Source organism: Eretmochelys imbricata, chromosome 1, assembly GCF_965152235.1.
Source record: "Eretmochelys imbricata isolate rEreImb1 chromosome 1, rEreImb1.hap1, whole genome shotgun sequence".
Taxonomy (NCBI): Eukaryota; Metazoa; Chordata; order Testudines; family Cheloniidae; genus Eretmochelys; species Eretmochelys imbricata.
The window spans coordinates 29,190,647-29,210,967 of NC_135572.1; the positions used below are offsets into that span (position 1 = coordinate 29,190,647).

Below are 20,321 nucleotides of genomic sequence, written 5' to 3' on the forward strand. Positions count from 1 at the left end.
AATGTCATAAGTATTGAAAATAGTTTGGGATTCAGTTTAAGATCTAGGGCCAGGATAATCTCCAAGCCAGATTGTATTCCCTCAGGGTTCCATGAGTAATATGCCTACTCTTTTTCCCACTGAAGCCAATGGTAAAACTCCCATTAACTTCAACAGGATCCACAGTGAATTTAATTCCTGCCTTCTGGAAATTGTTGTTAGTTCATTTCTATCTGTGGAGGGGTTTTCCCAGGCATAGTCTTTCTCTTTCTCCTAGGAGACAGAGTAATTCAGAACCTGTAGTCAATTAGCCTAAGATATCTGATAGCTTTTGATCCTTCTCTTCCTCCTGAGAAATGTCTTAGTCCCATATTGCTCTAATTCTTGCTTATTTTATATTTTTTCTGTCCCCAATGCTTTTCTCATTGCATGGCAGAGGATTTACTTTTCTTAAAGCTTGATTCAGTCTTGAGGTTGCAGTTTTCACAGCTCTATTAAATTAGAGTTAATACACTAAACTAGTGCTGTACCAGCCTGAGTGTTTGGGTCACACTGGTGCTGCTGGATTTTATCCAAAAGTATTTATCCAGAAGTCAATGAGAGCTGAACATGCCATAGCCGATCTTTTCTGTATGTTGCTAGAGTCTTCCCATGCCATGGCTCCCCAGGTGTTCGAGTGCCTTCCTTAGTTCAGCCTCCACCTTAATAATGCTCTTGTTGAGCGCTCCACCTTTATACAACACTGTTATTGGGTGCCCCACAACTGTTATTACCTCCACTTTTAAAAAATGATTCAGTCCAAACATGAATTTATCACTCACATTAAAGTGCCCTTTTAATTTATTATTTTTAGTTTATTTATTAGCTCCTGAAGGAATTGACAATGGTATCATCTGCATGACAGAGAGATTACAGGCTTGGGATTCAGGCTGCCCTCTGTGCAAATTGGGGAAAGAGCCCTGAAGTATGGCTTTAAGTATTTTGTAGAGATTCATTGTATGTGGTGTCAGAACCTACAGAGAAAGACAGAGCAAGCAGCTGCACATATTGAATATAGGTGTTTGAGTATGCAAACAAACTTAAAAACAAACTTTACTTCATCTCATGCACACATTTTGCATACACAGTTAAAGTGCATCATATTTTGATAATGAAACATTTTCCATTCCAGTAGTAACTCAGGAGGATGTTCAAAAGTAGCTGTTAAAAGTGGACATTTTTAAATCAGCAAGTCTGGGTAACTAGCATCTAAGAGTTTTAAAAGAATTGGCTGAAGCAGTTGCTAGACCATTAATGTTTATTTTCAATAACACTTGGAACATTGGTGGAGTTCCAGGAGACTGGAAGAAAGTCACTGTTATGCCAGTATTTTAAAAGGGTAAACTGGATGACCCAGGTAGTTATAGGCCTGTCAGCCGGATATTGATCGTAGACAAAACAATGGAGCGGCATTAATTACATTACCTTCCTTTAATTCTTGTATCAGCCAATCAACATGTGTTTATGGAAAATAGATCCTGTCAAACTAACTTGATATATTTTTTGATGAGATTTCAAGGTTGGTTGATAAAGGTAATAGCGTGGATATAACAGACTGACTTCTGTAAGGCATTTGACTTGGTACCATATGACATTTTGATAAAACAACTAAAATGATACAAAATTAACATGAAGAAAAGGAGTACTTGTGGCACCTTAGAGACTGACATATTTGTTTAAGCATAAGCTTTCGTGAGCCTATGCTCAAATAAATTTGTTGGTCTCTAAGGTGCCACAAGTACTCCATTTCTTTTTGCGAATACAGACTAACACGGCTGCTACTCTGAAACCTGTCAAAATTAACATGGTGCACGTTAAATGGATATAAAACTGGCAAACTGACAGGTCTCAATCTCTTTGGGCCAAATTTTGAGAAATAAGCATTTTCATAGATTATAAGGCCAAAAGGAGCCAACTAACCCTACCCCACTCCTCCTACGCTCCCTGCCCAAACTGGCTGCTCAGAGACCAGACCCTGTGGATCTGTGACACACACTGGAATAAATATTTTCCATGTCTAAGTCTTAGGCTAGTATTTTTGAAAAAGTTCGACTTCCAGTTAGGTAGGTAAATAAATGGTTGTGTTTTCAAAAGAGCTCAACCTATGAGCTCTCATGAAAATCTGGCCCCAGTGTGGGTACAGAACACTGGAAAAATATGGCCCTGAGCTCTGCTGAAAATCTGGCTTAAAGTTTTCTTTTTAATTAATATGAATTAATACCTGGTGTCAGATTTGGTGGCTTACATGTAATAGTGGTCAGTAGGGTAAGAAAGTAATACATTTCTTTTGTGGCTTTCATAGATTATCAAATATATTTTGTGACTTAATTTTATATCTTTTCAGGAAAGTACATCACATAAGAAAATGCTTTTGTAAATAATGTGTCAGTGATATCACTGAGGGTGAGAGAGGCTTTAAAATACTGATGTCACTATAAATCATGTTACTAGAGCTATCGTTAAAATGATGTCTCATATATTGCACAGTGTGGTGGCAGATAGGAACTGCAGAAGATTACCAGAGCAAATTTTGCATCTTCGATTACTCTGCTGTGAGTCTTACTCACAAAATACAGGCAGATGGTGCTGCAAGACTAATCCCTTTTATACTGTATTGTTTTTGAAGTCATGTGTTAATATTTCAGTTTGTCGTTCTGGTTTAATAATGTTAATCACAGGACATTCGTAGCCTGGCTGTGGAAGCTATACTTAGTTTCCAGTTCTGCCGCTCTAACTTGCACTGAGTAGGACCTTACTCCATAAGTGGGACCATTGATTTCAATGTTTCTTTAATAACATGGCTGACATTGTACTTTCTCAGAGTACAAACTCTTGGAAACGAGAACAAAGACTCAGAAAACTCACCTTTGGGAATTGCTGACAGCTGCCCTGTTCACAAGTGTGAGGGGTTTGTAGTTTCCCAGAGGGGTCAGAGGGAGTGGTCTCCAAACACTGCAGAGCTCAAGGATCCACCAGGAAAACCAGCTCCAGCCATATGGAGCCAGGTACATTGTTTTACTTTATTCACCTTATTTGCTTGGACTCTGCTTGTCTCCTTGAAAAGGGGCTACTCCAGGAGCTAGCCACCTGCACCCTTATCCGAGGGAATAGTTAGCACAGAATGACAAGTAATGTTGCTTCTAGCATCCTTAACTTCCATTGGCTTGTCAGGCAGAAATATTGCTCAGCTTGGACGGGAACATGCTATGTATATGTAATGTTTGCTCCCAGTTCCACCCATGATACCCCAAGATGCCCATCCCAGATACCCAGAGTAACAATCACACAGCATTTACGCTGAGCTGCTGCCAAAGACCCAGAGAAAGGGAAGCACACACCGTAGGGCTTATTTATGCTTGAAGTGCTACAGAGGCACAGCTTCCGCTCTGCCACTGTAGCGCCTCAGTGTAAACACTTCATACACTGATGGGAGCAGTTTTCCCATTTGCCTGGGAAATCCACCTCCCTGAGAGGTGGTAACTTGCTGGACAGAAGAATTCTTCCATTGCCTAGTGCTGTCTACACTGGGAGTTAGGTTGGCTTAACTACACCACTCAGGAGTGTGGATTTTTCACACCCTCGAGTGACATAGTTAAGCCGAATTAATTTTCTCATGTAGACCAGGCTCTTGGCTCTCCTATTCTCCTCCTGTTTCAGCCCTTTGAGCTCTTTCTCTAGAACTTTTCTTTTTCCTTTCCTGTTGTGGTGACTCATGATTATTCAGCATGGGGGATAATCTAGGATGGGTGTGTCTAATAATTCATCATTGTCTTCTCCTGGGCTGGACAATGGATGGGTATTTGAAGTTTGATTTTTTTGTGAGGTACTCCTCCCTGCCATGAGGTGTACTTGAAGTTGTAATACAGGTTATGAACAGTTTTCTGCATACACAAATACATAAATTTATAACCACAGTCTGAGATAGACACTGTATGACATCTACATATCTCACAATGATCATCAAGTTCAGAACATTGTAAGTTTTCATAAAAGACCTTTCTCATTATACTTTTATGGTACAATAATACAATATGCAGTCAGTTGGTTCAACTGCTCATTTTGGGGGTTTGAACCTTCTGTTCTTCCCTTGGGGTGTCTGGACCCTGATCGTTCCAATAGTGTATTGACAGATAGACTTTAACTGGTGATGTTCAGAATTTGAACACTTCCTACAAATGGCTTTGGTTATCTGAATCCTAATCACGAAGGAAGGGCCTTTTGCATGTACAGTAAACTCCAGTATCACAGGGGTAGCCGTGTTAGTCTGGATCTGTAAAAGCAGCAAAGAGTCCTGTGGCACCTTATAGACTAACAGACGTAATGGAGCATAAGCTTTCGTGGGTGAATACCCACTTCGTCGGATGCATGTAGTGGAAATTTCCAGAGGCAGGTATAAATATGCAAGCAAGAATCAGGCTAGGGATAACGAGGTTAGTTCAGTCGGGGAGGATGAGGCCCTCTTCTAGCAGTTGAGGTGTGAATACCAAGGGAGGAGAAACTGCTTTTGTAGTTGGCTAGCCATTCACAGTCTTTGTTTAATCCTGAGCTGATGGTGTCAAATTTGTAAATGAACTGAAACTCAGCAGTTTCTCGTTGAAGTCTGGTCCTGAAGTTTTTTTGCTGCAGGATGGCTACCTTTACATCTGCTATTGTGTGTCCAGCGAGGTTGAAGTAGTGTTCTACAGGTTTTTGTATATTGCCATTCCTAATATCTGATTTGTGTCCATTTATCCTTTTACGTAGGGACTGTCCAGTTTGGCCGACGTACATAGCATTGGGGCATTGCAGGCACGTGATGGCGTATATTACATTGGTGGACATTCAGGTGAATGAACCGGTGATGGTGTGGCTGATCTGGTTAGGTCCTGTGATGGTGTCGCTGGTGTAGATATGTGGGCAGAGTTGGCATCGATGTTTGTTGCATGGATTGGTTCCTGAGTTAGAGTTACTATGGTGTGGTGTGTAGTTGCTGGTGATAATATGCTTCAGGTTGGCGGGTTGTCTGTGGGTGAGGACTGGCCTGCCTCCCAAGGCCTGTGAAAGTGAGGGATCATTGTCCAGGATGGGTTGTAGATCACTGATGATGCATTGGAGAGGTTTTAGCTGAGGACTGTATGTGATGGCCATGGAGTTCTGTTGGTTTCTTTCTTGGGCTTGTCTTGCAGCAGGAGGCTTCTGGGTACATGTCTGGCTTCTGGGTACATGTTGATCTGTTTCCTTATTTCCTCGTGTGGGTATCGTATATTTGAGAATTCTTGATGAAGATCTTGTAGGTGTTGGTCTCTGTCTGAGGGGTTGGAGCAAATGCAGTTGTACCTCAGCGCTTGGCTGTAGACAATGGATCGTGTGGTGTGTCCAGGATGGAAGCTGGAGGCATGAAGGTAAGCATAGTGGTCGGTGGGTTTTCGGTATAGGGTGCTGTTAATGTGACCGTCACTTATTTGCACTGTGGTGCCTAGGAAGTGGACCTCCCATGTAGATTGGTCCAGGCTGAGGTTGATGGTGGGGTGGAAGCTATTGAAATCATGGTGGAATTCTTCCAGAGTTTCCTTCCCATGGGTCCAGATGATGAAGATGTCATCAATGTAGTGTAGGTAGAGAAGGGGCGTGTCAAGGTTCCTCCCCCACTCTGAACTCTAGGGTACAGATGTGGGGACCTGCATGAAAAACCTCCTAAGCTTATCTTTACTAGCTTAGGTCAAAACTTCCCCAAGGTACAAAATATTCCACCCGTTGTCCTTGGACTGGCCGCTACCACCACCAAACTAATACTGGTTACTGGGGAAGAGCTGTTTGGACGCGTCTTTCCCCCCAAAATACTTCCCAAAACCCTGCACCCCACTTCCTGGACAAGGTTTGGTAAAAAGCCTCACCAATTTGCCTAGGTGACTACAGACCCAGACCCTTGGATCTTAAGAACAATGAACAATCCTCCCAACACTTGCACCCCCCCTTTCCTGGGAAATGTTGGATAAAAAGCCTCACCAATTTGCATAGGTGACCACAGACCCAAACCCTTGGATCTGAGAACAATGAAAAAGCATTCAGTTTCTTACAAGAAGACTTTTAATAAAAATAGAAGTAAATAGAAATAAAGAAATCCCCCCTGTAAAATCAGGATGGTAGATATCTTACAGGGTAATTAGATTCAAAAACATAGAGAACCCCTCTAGGCAAAACCTTAAGTTACAAAAAAGATACACAGACAGAAATAGTTATTCTATTCAGCACAATTCTTTTCTCAGCCATTTAAAGAAATCATAATCTAACACATACCTAGCTAGATTACTTACTAAAAGTTCTAAGACTCCATTCCTGGTCTATCCCCGGCCAAGACCCAGCATACAGACAGACACAGACCCTTTGTTTCTCTCCCTCCTCCCAGCTTTTGAAAGTATCTTGTCTCCTCATTGGTCATTTTGGTCAGGTGCCAGCGAGGTTACCTTTAGCTTCTTAACCCTTTACGGGTGAGAGGAGCTTTCCCCTGGCCAGGAGGGATTTCAAAGGGGTTTACCCTTCCCTTTATATTTATGACAGGGCATGAGTGGACAAGAGCTGAGGAAGCGTTGTTCTAGGTCAGCCATAAAAATGTTGGCATATTGTGGGGCCATGCGGGTGCCCATAGCGGTGCCACTGGTCTGGAGGTAAATAAATTGTCACCAAATTTGAAATAATTGTGCGTGAGGATAAAGTCACAGAGTTCAGCAAACAGTTGGGCTGTGGCATCATCAGGGATACCGTTCCTGACAGCTTGTATTCCATCTGTGTGTGGGATGTTTGTGTAGAGAGCCTCTACATCCATGGTGGCTAGGATGGTGTTTTCTGGAAGATCACCAATGCATTGTAGTTTTTTCAGGAAATCAGTGGTGTCACGGAGATAGCTGGGAGTGCTGGTGGTATAGAGTCTGAGTAGAGAGTCCACATATCCAGACAGTCCTTCAGTGAGAGTGCCAATGCCCGAGATGATGGGGCGTCCAGGATTTCCAGGTTTGTGGATCTTGGGTAGTAGATAGAATAACCCCGCTCGGGACTCTAAGGGTATGTTGATTTGTTCCTGTGTTAGTGTAGGGAGTGTCCTGAGTAGATGGTGCAGTTTCTTAGTGTATTCCTCAGTGGGATCTGAGGAAAGTGGCCTGTAGAATTTGGTATTGGAGAGTTGTCTGGCAGACTCCTTTTGGTAGTCAGGCCTGGTCATGATGACAACAGCACCTCCTTTATCAGCCTCTTTGATTATAATGTCAGGGTTGTTTCTGAGGCTGTGGATGGCATTGCGTTCTGCACAACTTAGGTTATGAGGCAAGCAATGTTGTTTTTCCACAATTTCTACCTGTGCATGATGGCGGAAGCACCTTATGTATAGGTCCAGACTGTCATTTTGACTCTCAGGAGGAGTCCATGTGGAGTTTTTCTTCTTGTGCTGTTGGTGGGAGGGTGTCTGTGTATCAGTGCGCTGTTCAGTGTTATCTTGAAAGTATTCTTTGAGTCAGAGATGGCGGAAGTAGGCTTCCAGATCACCGCAGAACTGTCTCATGTTTTTGGGGGTGGCGGGGCAGAAAGAGAGTCCCTGAGATAGGACAGACTCATCTGCCGGGCTGAGTGTGTAGCTGGATAGATTGACGATATTGCTGGGTGAGTTAGGGGTACCACTGTTGTGGCCCCAAGTGGCAGGTAGGGTTTTAGACAGCTTACATTCCTTTTTCCTTTGTAGAGAGGTGAAGTGTGTAATGTAGATCTCCTGTCTTATTTTGTAAAGTCCATTTGTATGAAGGTTGGTTATTTATGAGAGTCTCCAGGTTGGAGAGCTCTTTTTAAACTCCAGATTATCCAAATAGCATGGGGGGGATGGACTTTATTTGGATAATCAGGTGTTCGGATAATTGAAAAGGCGAGTGCCATTCAGCAGCAGGTTGGCCTTCCCCATGGGGCTTGTTCTTCTCTCAGTTCTGGCTGGGGGGGCGGGGGGCTCTCTGCTCTGCCCCATCAGGATCGTAACCTGCACTGCCACAAGAGCTGTTCAGCGGCAGTATGGTCTCCCCTATGGCCAGGGACGTGTCCTCTTCCTCCTCCTCCTCGCACTCCTGGCTGGGAGTCTCTGCTCTATTACCTGAACCTCTGCATTATCCGAATCCCCTCCTTTTCCCCTATCGTGAGCTGCACAACATACATGCCTTCTGCAGCACATATCTCATGCTGGGGGACAAGGAAGGGATTTGGATAACGTGGAGGTTCAGATAATAGGGTTTCGGATAAACAGGAGTATACTGTATTCATATTTACTAGTTCACATCCAGCATTATAAATTTCACAAAATGCTGTTAAAAGAGGCCCTACTCATAATCTTAGAACTAAACCACTCTGGGGCAAAACTGAATTTCATTTAAGGGATAGTAAAACTCTTCAATTTATTTGACCATATAAATCTTTAGCACCAACAAGAAACATGGCTAATGTAATGCAAACTATCCCAGAGACATCTCTCCACTCCTTGATGTAATGCTGCCACCTTGTGAATTGTGAGACATTGAAATAAATTTTTTTGAAAGGCAAATTGCATGCTTTGATCCATACACCAAGCGCCAGTTGTTTATCCAGGTACAACTGTCATGAATTTTTTTTTTTTTTTTAAAGTGAAGACTTATTTTGCCCACTGTTCTTTTTAAAAGCTGTATGGCAGTGTAAATAAGATTATTTAAATATTGGTTAGATGAGCTGGATAATTTAATAAATCCTTTCCATTCTGATTCCTATGATTCTACTGTCCGATCATCTTTTGCTTTTCTTCTCTGCTTCTGCGTTCATATCAGAAGTTTCATGTGGAAATTATCTTCTGTTCACAAGTTAACACACGTAAAGAAAAACTGATGAGGATAATGAGATGAGGAAAGAGGGTTATGAACCAGACCTTGAAAACATCATGGAATGCTTGGTAAATGAAGACTGCTGCTTCCAAATAAAACAGGCACAAATGCTGTTTCTTTCCAGGTGTGGAACACAAAACAAACATCTGCAAGGTTCCCCTTATGCTCTCATTAATATTATCATTAATTAGCCCAGCACCTGCCCTAGTCATGGACCCGGACCCCATTGTGCCACACACTCTACAAACACAGAACAAAAAGTCTCTACATCAAGGGATTTATAATCTAGGTATAAGATAAGAGACAACAGATGGAGGAGTACCAAGAAACAATGGAATGATATTGGTCAGCAAGATAGGCAGTAGGTTCAACAAATCAGTGGTCTGGATTTTTGTAGGTGTCATGGCAAAGGAGGATTTGAAGGAGGATAATGAGGTAGGTTTGTGGAGGTTCGTGGGGAGCACCTCCCAAGCATGAGGGGTAGCCTGGGAGAAAGCACAAAGATTCTTGTTTGAAAATGTAATAAGTGGAGGAGGGAGGCTGGCATCATTGTCTCACCAGAGGTGGGAGTCAGCATCTCGATAGTGAATGAAAGATAAGTGGGGTGCAGATTGATGGTAAAGGACATTAACAGTGAAGGCAAGAAGCTTATGTTTAATTTGATAGAGAAAAGGGAGGTAGTGGAGGAATGCAAAAAGAGGGGCATGACATGGTCAAAGCAGTGGGTTAGGAAAATGAAATTTGCAACTGCATTCTGAATGGATGCAGGGACAAGATTGCATTTGTCAAGGTCAGAGAGAATAATGTTGCAGTAATTGAGACTTGAGATGATGAGAGACTGGGTGCGAGTTTTAGCTGTGTGAATGGATAGGAAAGGCTGTATCTTACAGATGTTATACAGAAATAATCTGCAATATTTAGACATAGTCTGGATGTGAGGACCTAAAGAGAGGATCAAGTTGAAGATGACAACCAGGTTATTTGGCTGCATGACAGGCAGGGTGGTGGTGGTGTGCACAATGGTTGAGAAAAGAGGTGGAGGGAAAGGAATTGAAGGTGGTAGATTGAATGCTGTGTTTTAGTCATTTTGAATTTCAGCTGGTGACCAGACATGCAGAAGAAGGTGTCAGAGAGACAGGCAGAGGTTTTAGTTTGAACAGAAGGAGACAGGTCTGGAGCAGAGAGGTAGATCTGTGAGTCATCAGTACAGCGATTGGTAATTGAATTTGTGTTTGAAGATGAGTTTACCCAGAGATAAGGTGTAGAGGGAGAAAAGAAGGGGATCCCTGAAAGATCGCAGTGGAAACTCCACAAAAAGCTGGATGGGGGATGAGGAGGATCCCCTGAAGGACACAGTGAAGGAGAGATGAGAGAGAACCAAGAAAGGACAGTGCTGTGGAAGCCCAGGGAGGAAAAGATTTCAAGAAGAAAAGCATGGTTGACTGTGTAGAAGGCAGTTGATAGGTCAAGGAGGATGAGGATGGAGTACTGGTTCTGAGCTCCGGCTAGGAAGAGGTCATTAGAGACTCTGGTGAGAGCAATATCATTTGAGTGCAAGTGGTGGAAGCTGGATTGGAGAGGGTCTAGAATGGAACTGGAGGAGAGGAACTCCAGATAGTGATTCTGAAGTGTGTTCAATGAGCTTAGAGATGAAAAGGAGACTGGGGGAGGGGGGGCAAATGCGGTCAAACATGTTGGGGTTTTTTAAAGATGGGAGAGACTGGAACATGCTTGTATTGTGAGGTGAAAGAGCCACAGGAGAATGAGGTTAAGGAGAAGAGTAGGGGAGGGGATGAAAGTGGGTATGAGGGAGAGCAGGAAATGAAGAGGCACATGGAGGGGTTAGAGGAGGAGAGCAGACAAGAAACTTCTGCTTTTGTGACCCTCACCTCCACCTCATGGTCTGATCCATGGTGGGGAGTGTGAGAGAAGGAAAGGCCTCTCTGTAGGAGGGCAGCTAAAGAGGCAATGTTGAACAAAGGGATCCAGGTCTCTGTGAGAGCAGGAGCTGAAAGAAGCAAGATAGGAAGAGGTTCTGGATTGATGTAATTTTTTTTTAAATAGGAGATGGAGTGGGTGATCCAGAGACATCAAGAGAGGGGGAAGGAGGGGGATGGGCATGAGGTTAGGAATGGAGGCACAAGAGGGGCAGAGGTGGGGTCTGGGACAGGTGCAGGAGGTGGGGAATGGAGGGAGGGCCACAGCTGGGTAAATATGAGAGGTGAGGAAGGGGGTATGGCTGTGGCTGAGAAGAGGGAGAAGATTGAGGTGGAAAGGGGAAGAGGACTAGATAGAGGTGATGAGCGACTGTAGAGGGGTGAGAGAAACCAGGAAGGGGTGATGGAGCCAGTGGGGCAAAGGGAGGATAACTGATGCTATGAGGCAGAAGATGGATGTGGTGAGAGCTGTGGATGGGTGGCAGAAGGACAAGATTTCAAAGTAAATAAATTCCACAACCAGCCCACAACCCAGGAGGTGTAAAGGTATGTGCCCAGCCCAGCAGCTGAGTCCCTGCTGGCTAAGAAGGGTCATTGACACTGTTAGAGGCCACTCCCCCCTGTAGCCATCCCCTTTTTGGGTGTGAGGGGGTAGGGACAGGCTGCTTTGCAGAAGCAGCATGGCCCCCAGCCCAGCACTGGGTCCTTGCTGGCTAGAAAGTCCCCCACCCACCCAAATCACAGTCTTCCTCACTTCCTAATCATGATGAGTTTTTGAAAACTAATTTGTGTCTGGGCTAGTCCCCCTTGCACCCTGCCCCATCTGTTCCGATTATAAAATGCGTGCACAATGGCACTATTTTTCTTGAGGACTTGGAAAACTGAACCAGTGTCTTTGCCCACATATAACTGTGATGGGATCAAGCAATATAAGTAGTGGCCAGCAATAGAAGCTGAAGTAGTTAAGCTTCCCATGCCACACGTAGCACAGCAATTTCAGGTTTTAATCAGCAATTAATGCTTCACAAATTTGTTATTTACTATGATTAATGCTTGTAAATTTTTGACTTGGCTGTTACCATTTTAGAACACGGCACGTTTCCTGATTGGCATGTTAATTGTAGTCAGAGTGTGTATCGTCTCCTGCTGTTGAGAGACATTGTTTCCTAAGGTATATGTATAAAGGTATGCTAAGAGAGTGAGTAAGAGTCGAGGCAATTCACAGGATTTTGTCACAGTTGTGTTAGATGTTGGAAGCAGCTTTCCTCCATAGGCGTATGTGCATCAGGTAACACAGAGCAGATTCAGGTAGCATCTTTATCTTTGCTGAAAATGCAAGAGAGGGCTACTAGCCACAGTGACCAACTGAGTGGGCCAGATCCTCAGCTGGTGAAATCTGTGTAGATCCGTTGACTTCAGTAGAACTACATCATCCATTTGAACCAGCTGATGATCTCTTCATGGACTTTCAAATGTATGTGTTGAGGGGAAAAAAAAATTTATAATTTAAAACCAAATGAATTTTGGTCATCATGACTATAAATACAATTCCCTGGGTTCTGATACTGGAGTTCATTAGAATATGCTTTGAACTAAAAGTTAAAGCATGGTAATTTAGAAGTTCATGGATGAATAAGATGGATAATTATGTTTGGTAGAATTAGACAATATATGCATTTGAAAGGATTTTCAGATATTATTGCTGCTTTATACATTATACATTTAATATAAATGTGCCTTGAGAATATATTGAGAGGGACAAAGTGGGTGAGATTGGTGGAAGGGACGAGCAGACCAGAAGAAGAGCTCTGGGACGCTCAAAAGCTTGTCCCAACCACCAACAGAAGTTGGTCCAATAAAAGACAATACCTCCCCCAGCTTGTCTCTGTCTCATCCTGGGACCAGTGCAGCTACAGCACTACTACAAACAGCCTTGAGAATGTATTGCCATTATTATATGATTTATTTACACGTGATAAGAGCATGCATTGAGTAGGCTATACTGGCATGAATAATGTTATAAGCTTGCAGTACATGTGTTTTATAACCATCCTTATATGGGAAGAAAGTAGTAACACTTAATCAGGTTTGAAAGTTTTATAAAACAATTACTACCAAGAGACCAATATGTAGAGCCCTGCAATTGACCAACTCCCAGGTAGGGTGGGCTGCTGATTGGCCTACATTTCCCAGCTCCCAGGATTCAACCTGGAACTGGGGCCATGTGGATCCTCTTCTGCTCCGTTCCAGCAGCCCACCCTACCCATCCTGAACTAGGAATGGGAACCCGGCCTGACAGGTGCTGCGAGTCTAGCCAATCTCCAATTTGGGGATCAGGAAGGAATTTTTTTCTCCTGGGGCCAGTTGACTGAGAATTAGGGAGTTTTTCGCCTTCCTCGCAGCACCTTCGAGCCACAATTGGTTAAGTACAAAGGTGCTTAGTACTTAACTGAGGTTCTTGGGTTGAGTTGTTAATTCCTCACAACTTGCAGCCTGTTTCCAGTGCAGTCAAAAAATAAAATGAATAGTTCGCTGAGGTAGAAGACCTGGGATTTTGGTGATGGCCCTTGGGCTCATGGGATAAGGTGAGACTTTGTCGCTCCCCTGGCCAAGGTCCCCATCCCTCTACACCCTCTGTCTCCCTCGCCATAACAAAGGGTGCTAGGACTCAGAGAACTGAATCCTGGGCGTTGGGGGAGTAGGCTGAGGAGAGCCTACACCATGGTATATGGTCAGAGCTCTGTAACCCCTGCACTGGATCCAATTAAATGCCTGGTATAGGAGAGTATGAGTGATGGGAAGGTAGTGCCCCTCCCCTGTGTTAAAGCTTAATAAAAGGTGCGGCCAGCTGTTTAATGCCATGCATGTGTCTGTCCTCATTTTGCTACTGTGTCCATATCAAATGACGTTCTTGTCAGTTTCACACTGGCCCACACAGTTCTGAATAGCCATGGTGAAAATGTGGTCCCGAATTTTGTTACGTTCACTCTGCTTCTGTTTGGCAAACTCTGAGCAGCAGCAGAGGCAGTGGATCTGTCTGTCTGCACACTCAGGAAGATGGCTCTGCATTAGTTCTCAATGGGAGCTTTTCTTTGTAGCTATAGGACTATTTCCTGGTTTCGTTTCTTTTTCTTTCTTTAAAAAAGAACAAAAGCTTAAATTCTGCATACATTTTTGGCTTCCCCCTTCCCCCAACCCACTAAGAAAGTTTCCTACTCACCCTGGTTAGTGTGAGAATGGGTTTTATTAGACAGAGTGCCTTGCCCAAGAAAATATTCTTATTTGGCTTGTTTTGTTACAGATTGATTCTAATCTAACAACTTTTAATGCTATTTTTCTCTTCCAGTTTTTCCCATATATCCTGCTACTAGTTGCTATCCTGTTGTATCTACCATGCTTGTTCTGGCGCTTCACTGCAGCACCTCATCTTTGCTCAGATCTGAAATTTATTATGGAAGAACTTGACAAGGCCTACAACAGGGCAATCAAAGCAGCTAACAGCTTTCACAGTGGAGACACTAGAGACCCCGGTAGCCTGCCTCCAGCTGTTAATGAAAACTTGACACAGAGGTAAGGTGCTGTAGCTTGGTATTTTTGGCCTTTATTTCTTTTAGCCTTTAATAAGTATAATATGTTTGGAACACTTGTAAATCACAGACATACTGTAAATTTATAGCAGACATTTTAAAGATGAGCTGAAATGTTTTTTTAAAACTGTAATTAAAAATTTAAGATCCCAAATTGATGATAAAATGTGTGTGTGGAGTTAGAACTTACAAATAGCTACTTTTTTCAAACAAAATACTTGAAAATCAGGTCTTCTTCCTCTCCCTTTGTAGACCAGTCCCAGCCTGAGGTGGCTCTGTGTTTCCTTTGCTACAATGGATGTCAGTATTGCCTAAAACAGCATTAGGAAGTGCTGGTGGCTGCATTCCTTACCTACCGGTATAGTTATTTTTCACATCCTTTGATGTGGAAAGCCACTACTGGGCTCCCCTGCCATGCTGTTCTTCTCAGAGTTGTTTCTGCAAAGACTTCTTTTTCTTCTTTTTAAAATATTTGTCTTTTCCAGTCTCCCTCTCTTGAATTAGTTGCTGCACTGTTCTAACCAACCTCAGTTTCACAGTCTCCCTGGACAGTGCAGCAGTTTCTCCTCTTCTCTTTCTTCAGACGAAATAAAAATTACAAATAAGAACTGAAAATTGTTTCTTTAATAGTGAGTAGGCATGGATCTCTGAAGCTAGGTCCTGGCAGGTAAAATGCCATTTTCATCTTAATGTAAGACATGTTGCAGCTGTGTCCGTTCTTTTTCTTAGGTTGGATTTGAGTATCAATGCTTGAGTTGCATTTAAAAATTTCTTTTTAGTATTTTACTTATTCTGTTTGAGGCTTGGGCATTTTTCCTGTTGACCTTTCTACTTGTCTTGTAAACAGTTGTATTCAGTCCTAATGAATGTACCGGAATTCTGGTTTTGAGATTGCCCTCACATCTGTTTTACACAAGTGCTACTTCATTGATTTCAGTAGAGTAACTCGTGATTTACAAGTGTCTGTGAGATCAGAATCAGGCCTGTTTTTTTTGTTTGTGTGTGTCAAAGTGTTTGGTTTATTTAATATGGCAAAATGATTCTTGCAATGATTGGTCTGGTTTTTTTTTTCTTTTTCCAGTTTGTGGGAGATATCTGAAAGCCACTTTAAATACCCCATTGTGGAACAATACCTGAAGACAAAGAAAATCTCCAAAAACTTAATAATCAAATATGTTGTTTGCCGTTTACTAACACTAGCAATTATCCTGTTTGCATGCCTCTATCTGGGCTATTATATCAGTCTGTCCTCTATGACTGATGAGTTTTTGTGCACCATCAAAACTGGAATCTTAAAGAATGACACAACAGTTCCAGAACTAATTCAATGTAAGCTTATTGCTGTTGGTGTCTTCCAGCTACTCAGTTACATTAACTTAATTGTGTATCTTTTGGTGATGCCTCTTGTAATGTATGCCATGCTCGTCCCATTCAGGCGAAGCTCAGACATTCTTAAAGTATATGAAATTCTGCCAACGTTTGATGTTCTGAAACTCAAGTCAAATTATGATGATTTAAGCCTCTATCTCCTCTTCATTGAGGAAAATGTAAGTGAGCTTAAATCATACAAGTGCCTCAAAGTGCTGGAGAATATTGCAGGCCCTGGGAAATGTAACATAATCCATCTGTTGCCAAACCTTGGTACGATTAAGATGACAGATACTGTAGATGGGAAGCCAGCAGCTGTAAAAGAGAAGCCTGAAGAGAAAATTACAGAAGAACCAGAAAGGAATACAACAGAACTACAAGGTAAAGTTGGGCCGCTTGTTATGTTTAAATGGTGTATCCATTAATATAGGCCTGAATAAGAAGAAAAATTGTTTCTTATATTATGGAATTCTGCATCTAAGCAAATACAAGCCTTAGAATTATTGTGTGCAAAGACTTAAATGTGCTGTATAAGAAAATTGACTAGCTTATACCTAACAATACAGTCTGCTTATGTTCTTATAACTTCAATTAAACCACAGGAGGGTTATGTTGTTGAAAGCTATTGTAGTATTTTTATTTGTTTGTCATAATAGACCAAATTTTCAAAAATAGATGCCTAAAATGTGCCTGCAAAATATATAAGTAAAGATGCAATTTTTCCACCTACAGCTTAGGCACTTGCTTTTGAGAAATGTCACTTCCAATTAATATGGTGTTTGTGCAATAATATTACTTGGGTAATTTGAACTGATGGGTAAGGAAAAAAGTAAGGAAGTCATGTGCCTGTCTTATCTCTCCTGCATGATTTGTGGGTAGGGGTCTAACCTGTGGCAGAGGGCTAGAGCCAGAAGAGGCTCTTAGATCTGTGTTAGCCCTTCCTGACTTCAGGTCTCATCAGCTTTAAGCCTAGCAGAAGTGATGGTAGCAGCTGTTGGTTACTGAGTGATTGATCCAAAGGACTAAGAACAAAGTAGTAAAGTGTACAGTCACTGTACAATGTGTTTGCATTTAGAGATAGAACTAAGATAAGATGGGGAAGTTAGTGGTGTCATGATTTTGTTTTAAAGACGGTGTGAAAGGCTGGTATTCTTCAGGCTACAGGAACAAAGATGCTTTGAAGTTAATCCTCCCTCTTCTCTCTCACACACACAAGCGAGATGCGATGGGGTGGTGTTGGGGAAGGGACTCCTTTTAGCGCCAGGGTAGCAGCAGAGCCCCATTATTGCTGGCTGTCTACTCTGTGTGGCAAGGGAAACTATTTATGTATAAGCCACTAAGCCAGCTAGACTTCTCTCATGCTCCCTGTCCAAACCTCCCCTGTTCAGGGGTGGAGGGAGCCCATTAAGGGGGGTAGTACTCTGCACCAAAGGATTCCTAAGGCTTGATCTACAGTTAAAACTTACAGCAACATGGTTATGACAGCCAGGAATATGAAAAAAACCCACATTTCTGACTGACATAGGTATGCTGACAAATCCCCCAGTGTAGATACAGTTAGAGGGATTCTGTCAGCATAGCTAACATCAGTAGGGGAGGTGGTATTCCTGTACTATCAGATCTCCTCCTTCTGTCGCTATACACTGCATCTATGCTAGGGGGCTACACAGGCATAGCTATGCTGCCAAAGGCCCTGTAATGTACGCAGGGCCTCACACAGGAAATAAGGCACACATTTTTATCAGAGAACCTACTTGGAACAATTTACCAAGGATCGTATGACTGGCATTTGTTAAATCACAATTGGATATGCTTCTAAAGGATATACTCTAGTTCAAATAGGAATTAATTCAGGGTGGTTCTGTGGCCTGAGTTAAACAGTCAGTCAGACTAGATGGTCACAGCAGTCCCTTCTTGGTTTGTGATCTACAAGCTGGAATGCAGGAACAATTTGTAGAGTGGGGGTGCTGAGAGTCATTGAACCAAACTGTAAACCTTGTATATAATGGAAACCACTTCAAGCCTGGGGGTGTGGCAGCACCCCCACCCCATCCCTAGCTCCAGCAGCTATGTCTACAACTCCTTCATGACCATTGCCACATGCAGAGGGACCACTCCAGTTCTACTGCAGTGGGGCCTTACTTGGTCACAGAGGAGAGGGGAAAATCTGTCCCTAAGTGATTTCACCAGGATCATAGGGTGTCAGAATCCAGAATAGAGCACTTAAACCATAATAGTCCATCCCCTGCCCAGACCTGGTTAATTCTATTGAGCAATCATGATAATACGAGAATAAGTGTTCAGATACAATGGTAATGAGGGTAGCATATTTTATATTACAGAGCACTCACTCAGATCCTGCTCTTTCTACAGAAACATAACCTGGCTTCAGATAATGCTCTTTCCACTTATGGTGTTGATTGTGTTTCCAAATCGCTGTTTGAAGGAAATTACCAGTCATGTTGTACATGGAGAGAGAGAGAGAGAGAGCCTCTTCCTGCAGTGGCGGGAATGGCTGGGAACTCTGACCATATTTAGCTCAGATAGGAGGGAACTGCAAATGCAGCTGTGGAACAATAATGGAAACATCAGGAACCTGCTGCCAATATCCCCTTAACCAATATGTTTTAGAAGCATGCGCTAACATTTTTAGGAATTCTTTGTAAAATGTTCATCAGTGACAACTCATCGTTAGCCTGCATAAGGAATTCATGAAAGATACTATGTTAGCACTGGAGAACACTGAGATGTCAAAGAACAGTGTCCAAGGCAGGGGATACTTAAATAATTTTTCAGCACAGTAGTGATACTGTCTCTTCTGCCTAATATAATGGAGGAAGCATCAGCTTAAGAGAAATGTTCATGATGTGGTATTCTAAGTCACTCCCCTCCCCCATATAAACACTTGCAAAATAAAATAAAAAATCCAAGATGCCCTAATGACAGGAATGTTTTTATTAGAGTTGGTCAGAACACTGGTGACTAACTGTTTGTTGCTGGCATGTGCTGTTTTGTCAAAGCTAAAATGTATCGATATCAACAGGAAAGTTTCTGAGGTTCATGGTGGATTCTCCAGTCGCTGAGAGGGAGTAACTTATTGAAAACCTGACCTTTTTGAATCTGAAAACTGATCTTTCAACTTGATTCTGTTTTGTGAAAGTGTTCAAGAGGTTTTTGTTGTGTTCCAATGTGGAATGAAAACAAATGTTGAAACTCAAAAGGTGTCATGAAATGGATGTATGGTTCACCAGTCAGCTGTCATTTTTATAGGTTTTGTATGAAGGTTGAGTATGATGATTGTGGTCTTTGATGTGCACTAGGAGGACTAAGGGTCGCATTTAACTGCCCCCACATTTTCGCCTGCCTATAGTGATATTAGCAGGATTTAATAAAAGATTTTACAAACCGAGGTACTGATTCTAGTTCCTTTGCACAAGAACAAAAAAGGCGCCAAAAAGACTTCTTTCCCACACCTCAGAGGACAGGAACAGCCAGAATCCTAGCACTACTGACCACCCTAGAAGTGGAGATATGCCTAGGGGATGGCTCCAGAACCCCATGCACCAGCTTGTGGTTCTACACTAGCTCTGGGTTCTGCATTTCCAAAAGGAAGCTGTAAGGTGCTCCTCAGGCTCAGCATTTGACAGGTAGTGCCACTGGGAGGGTGCCCTTTGAGTATGTCCCTGTATAAAGCCACACACCAGCCTAGCTATAGTACAAAGCAAAGGTGAAAATAGGTTGCGGGTTTGTGTTTTTTAAATCTCTGAGGCTGGTATTTTGTTGTAAGGAAAGCAGGAATATTTGCTTATGACGAAATGGTGTGATGGATTTTCATTGTAACAAGCATTTGCTTTTGTTTAGTTTTAACAGATCTGCTCCCAAGTTGCAATACAAGCTCAAGCAACGAAGATAAGAAGGTTCGTCAAAGACTTATAGATTCTTCATGCTGATTGCTCCTGCACGCTCCTCTTTTGAGGGTTATAGCACAGGACAACTGCCCTCTCTCCCTACCTCCAATACAAGCCACACCGAACACAGGACACTGCCTTTCTCAATGAATAGACTGGATTTGGGGTCCTAGCAGTTCACAAGAGAGGATAAACCAGTTTGCAGACTGTTTACATATTGTACAGTTAACCTCGTATCACAAAAGGCATCATCTAGAGTTTGACTATTTACAAAACCACTTAAATATGAATTATGGAAAAGTGAAATCCATCGGGTAATTAGCATGCAGAATGAATTACCAGAAGCAGCAGTTGAAGCTGAGACCATTTAAACAGTAGAAGTGTGCTTACAGCGACAAAACACTGAATTGTATAGACACTAGAAACAGATGGACAGATTCCATCCTGAGATGGCATGGTATTGAGGTGTGTGTAACAGAGTGCTGGAAATGCCAGACTTTGTTACTTGCCACCTAGAGTCCAGTTCTGCAGTTCTTATTCCATCAATTGTGGCAAGATGGCCGATTTTAGTCTGGTGGGTCCTGTGCTTTTCTTGGCGGGGAGCTAAGATGCCACCCTTTGCCCCTACTCTTGGGTGCCGAGAGA

The 20,321-nt window shown here is 42.6% G+C and overlaps 1 protein-coding gene across 1 annotated transcript in view; it reads left to right on the top strand.

Moving 5' to 3' along the window:
* PANX1 (pannexin 1) overlaps positions 1–19,718 on the top strand; it is a 40,380-nt gene extending 20,662 nt beyond the window's left edge. The window contains exons 3-5 of the mRNA XM_077805460.1: positions 14,160–14,383; positions 15,482–16,149; positions 19,630–19,718. Of these exons, the coding sequence (XP_077661586.1) occupies positions 14,160–14,383; positions 15,482–16,149; positions 19,630–19,718 (981 nt within the window). The remainder of the gene's footprint in view (positions 1–14,159; positions 14,384–15,481; positions 16,150–19,629) is intronic.
* Positions 19,719–20,321: the final 603 nt, after the last annotated feature.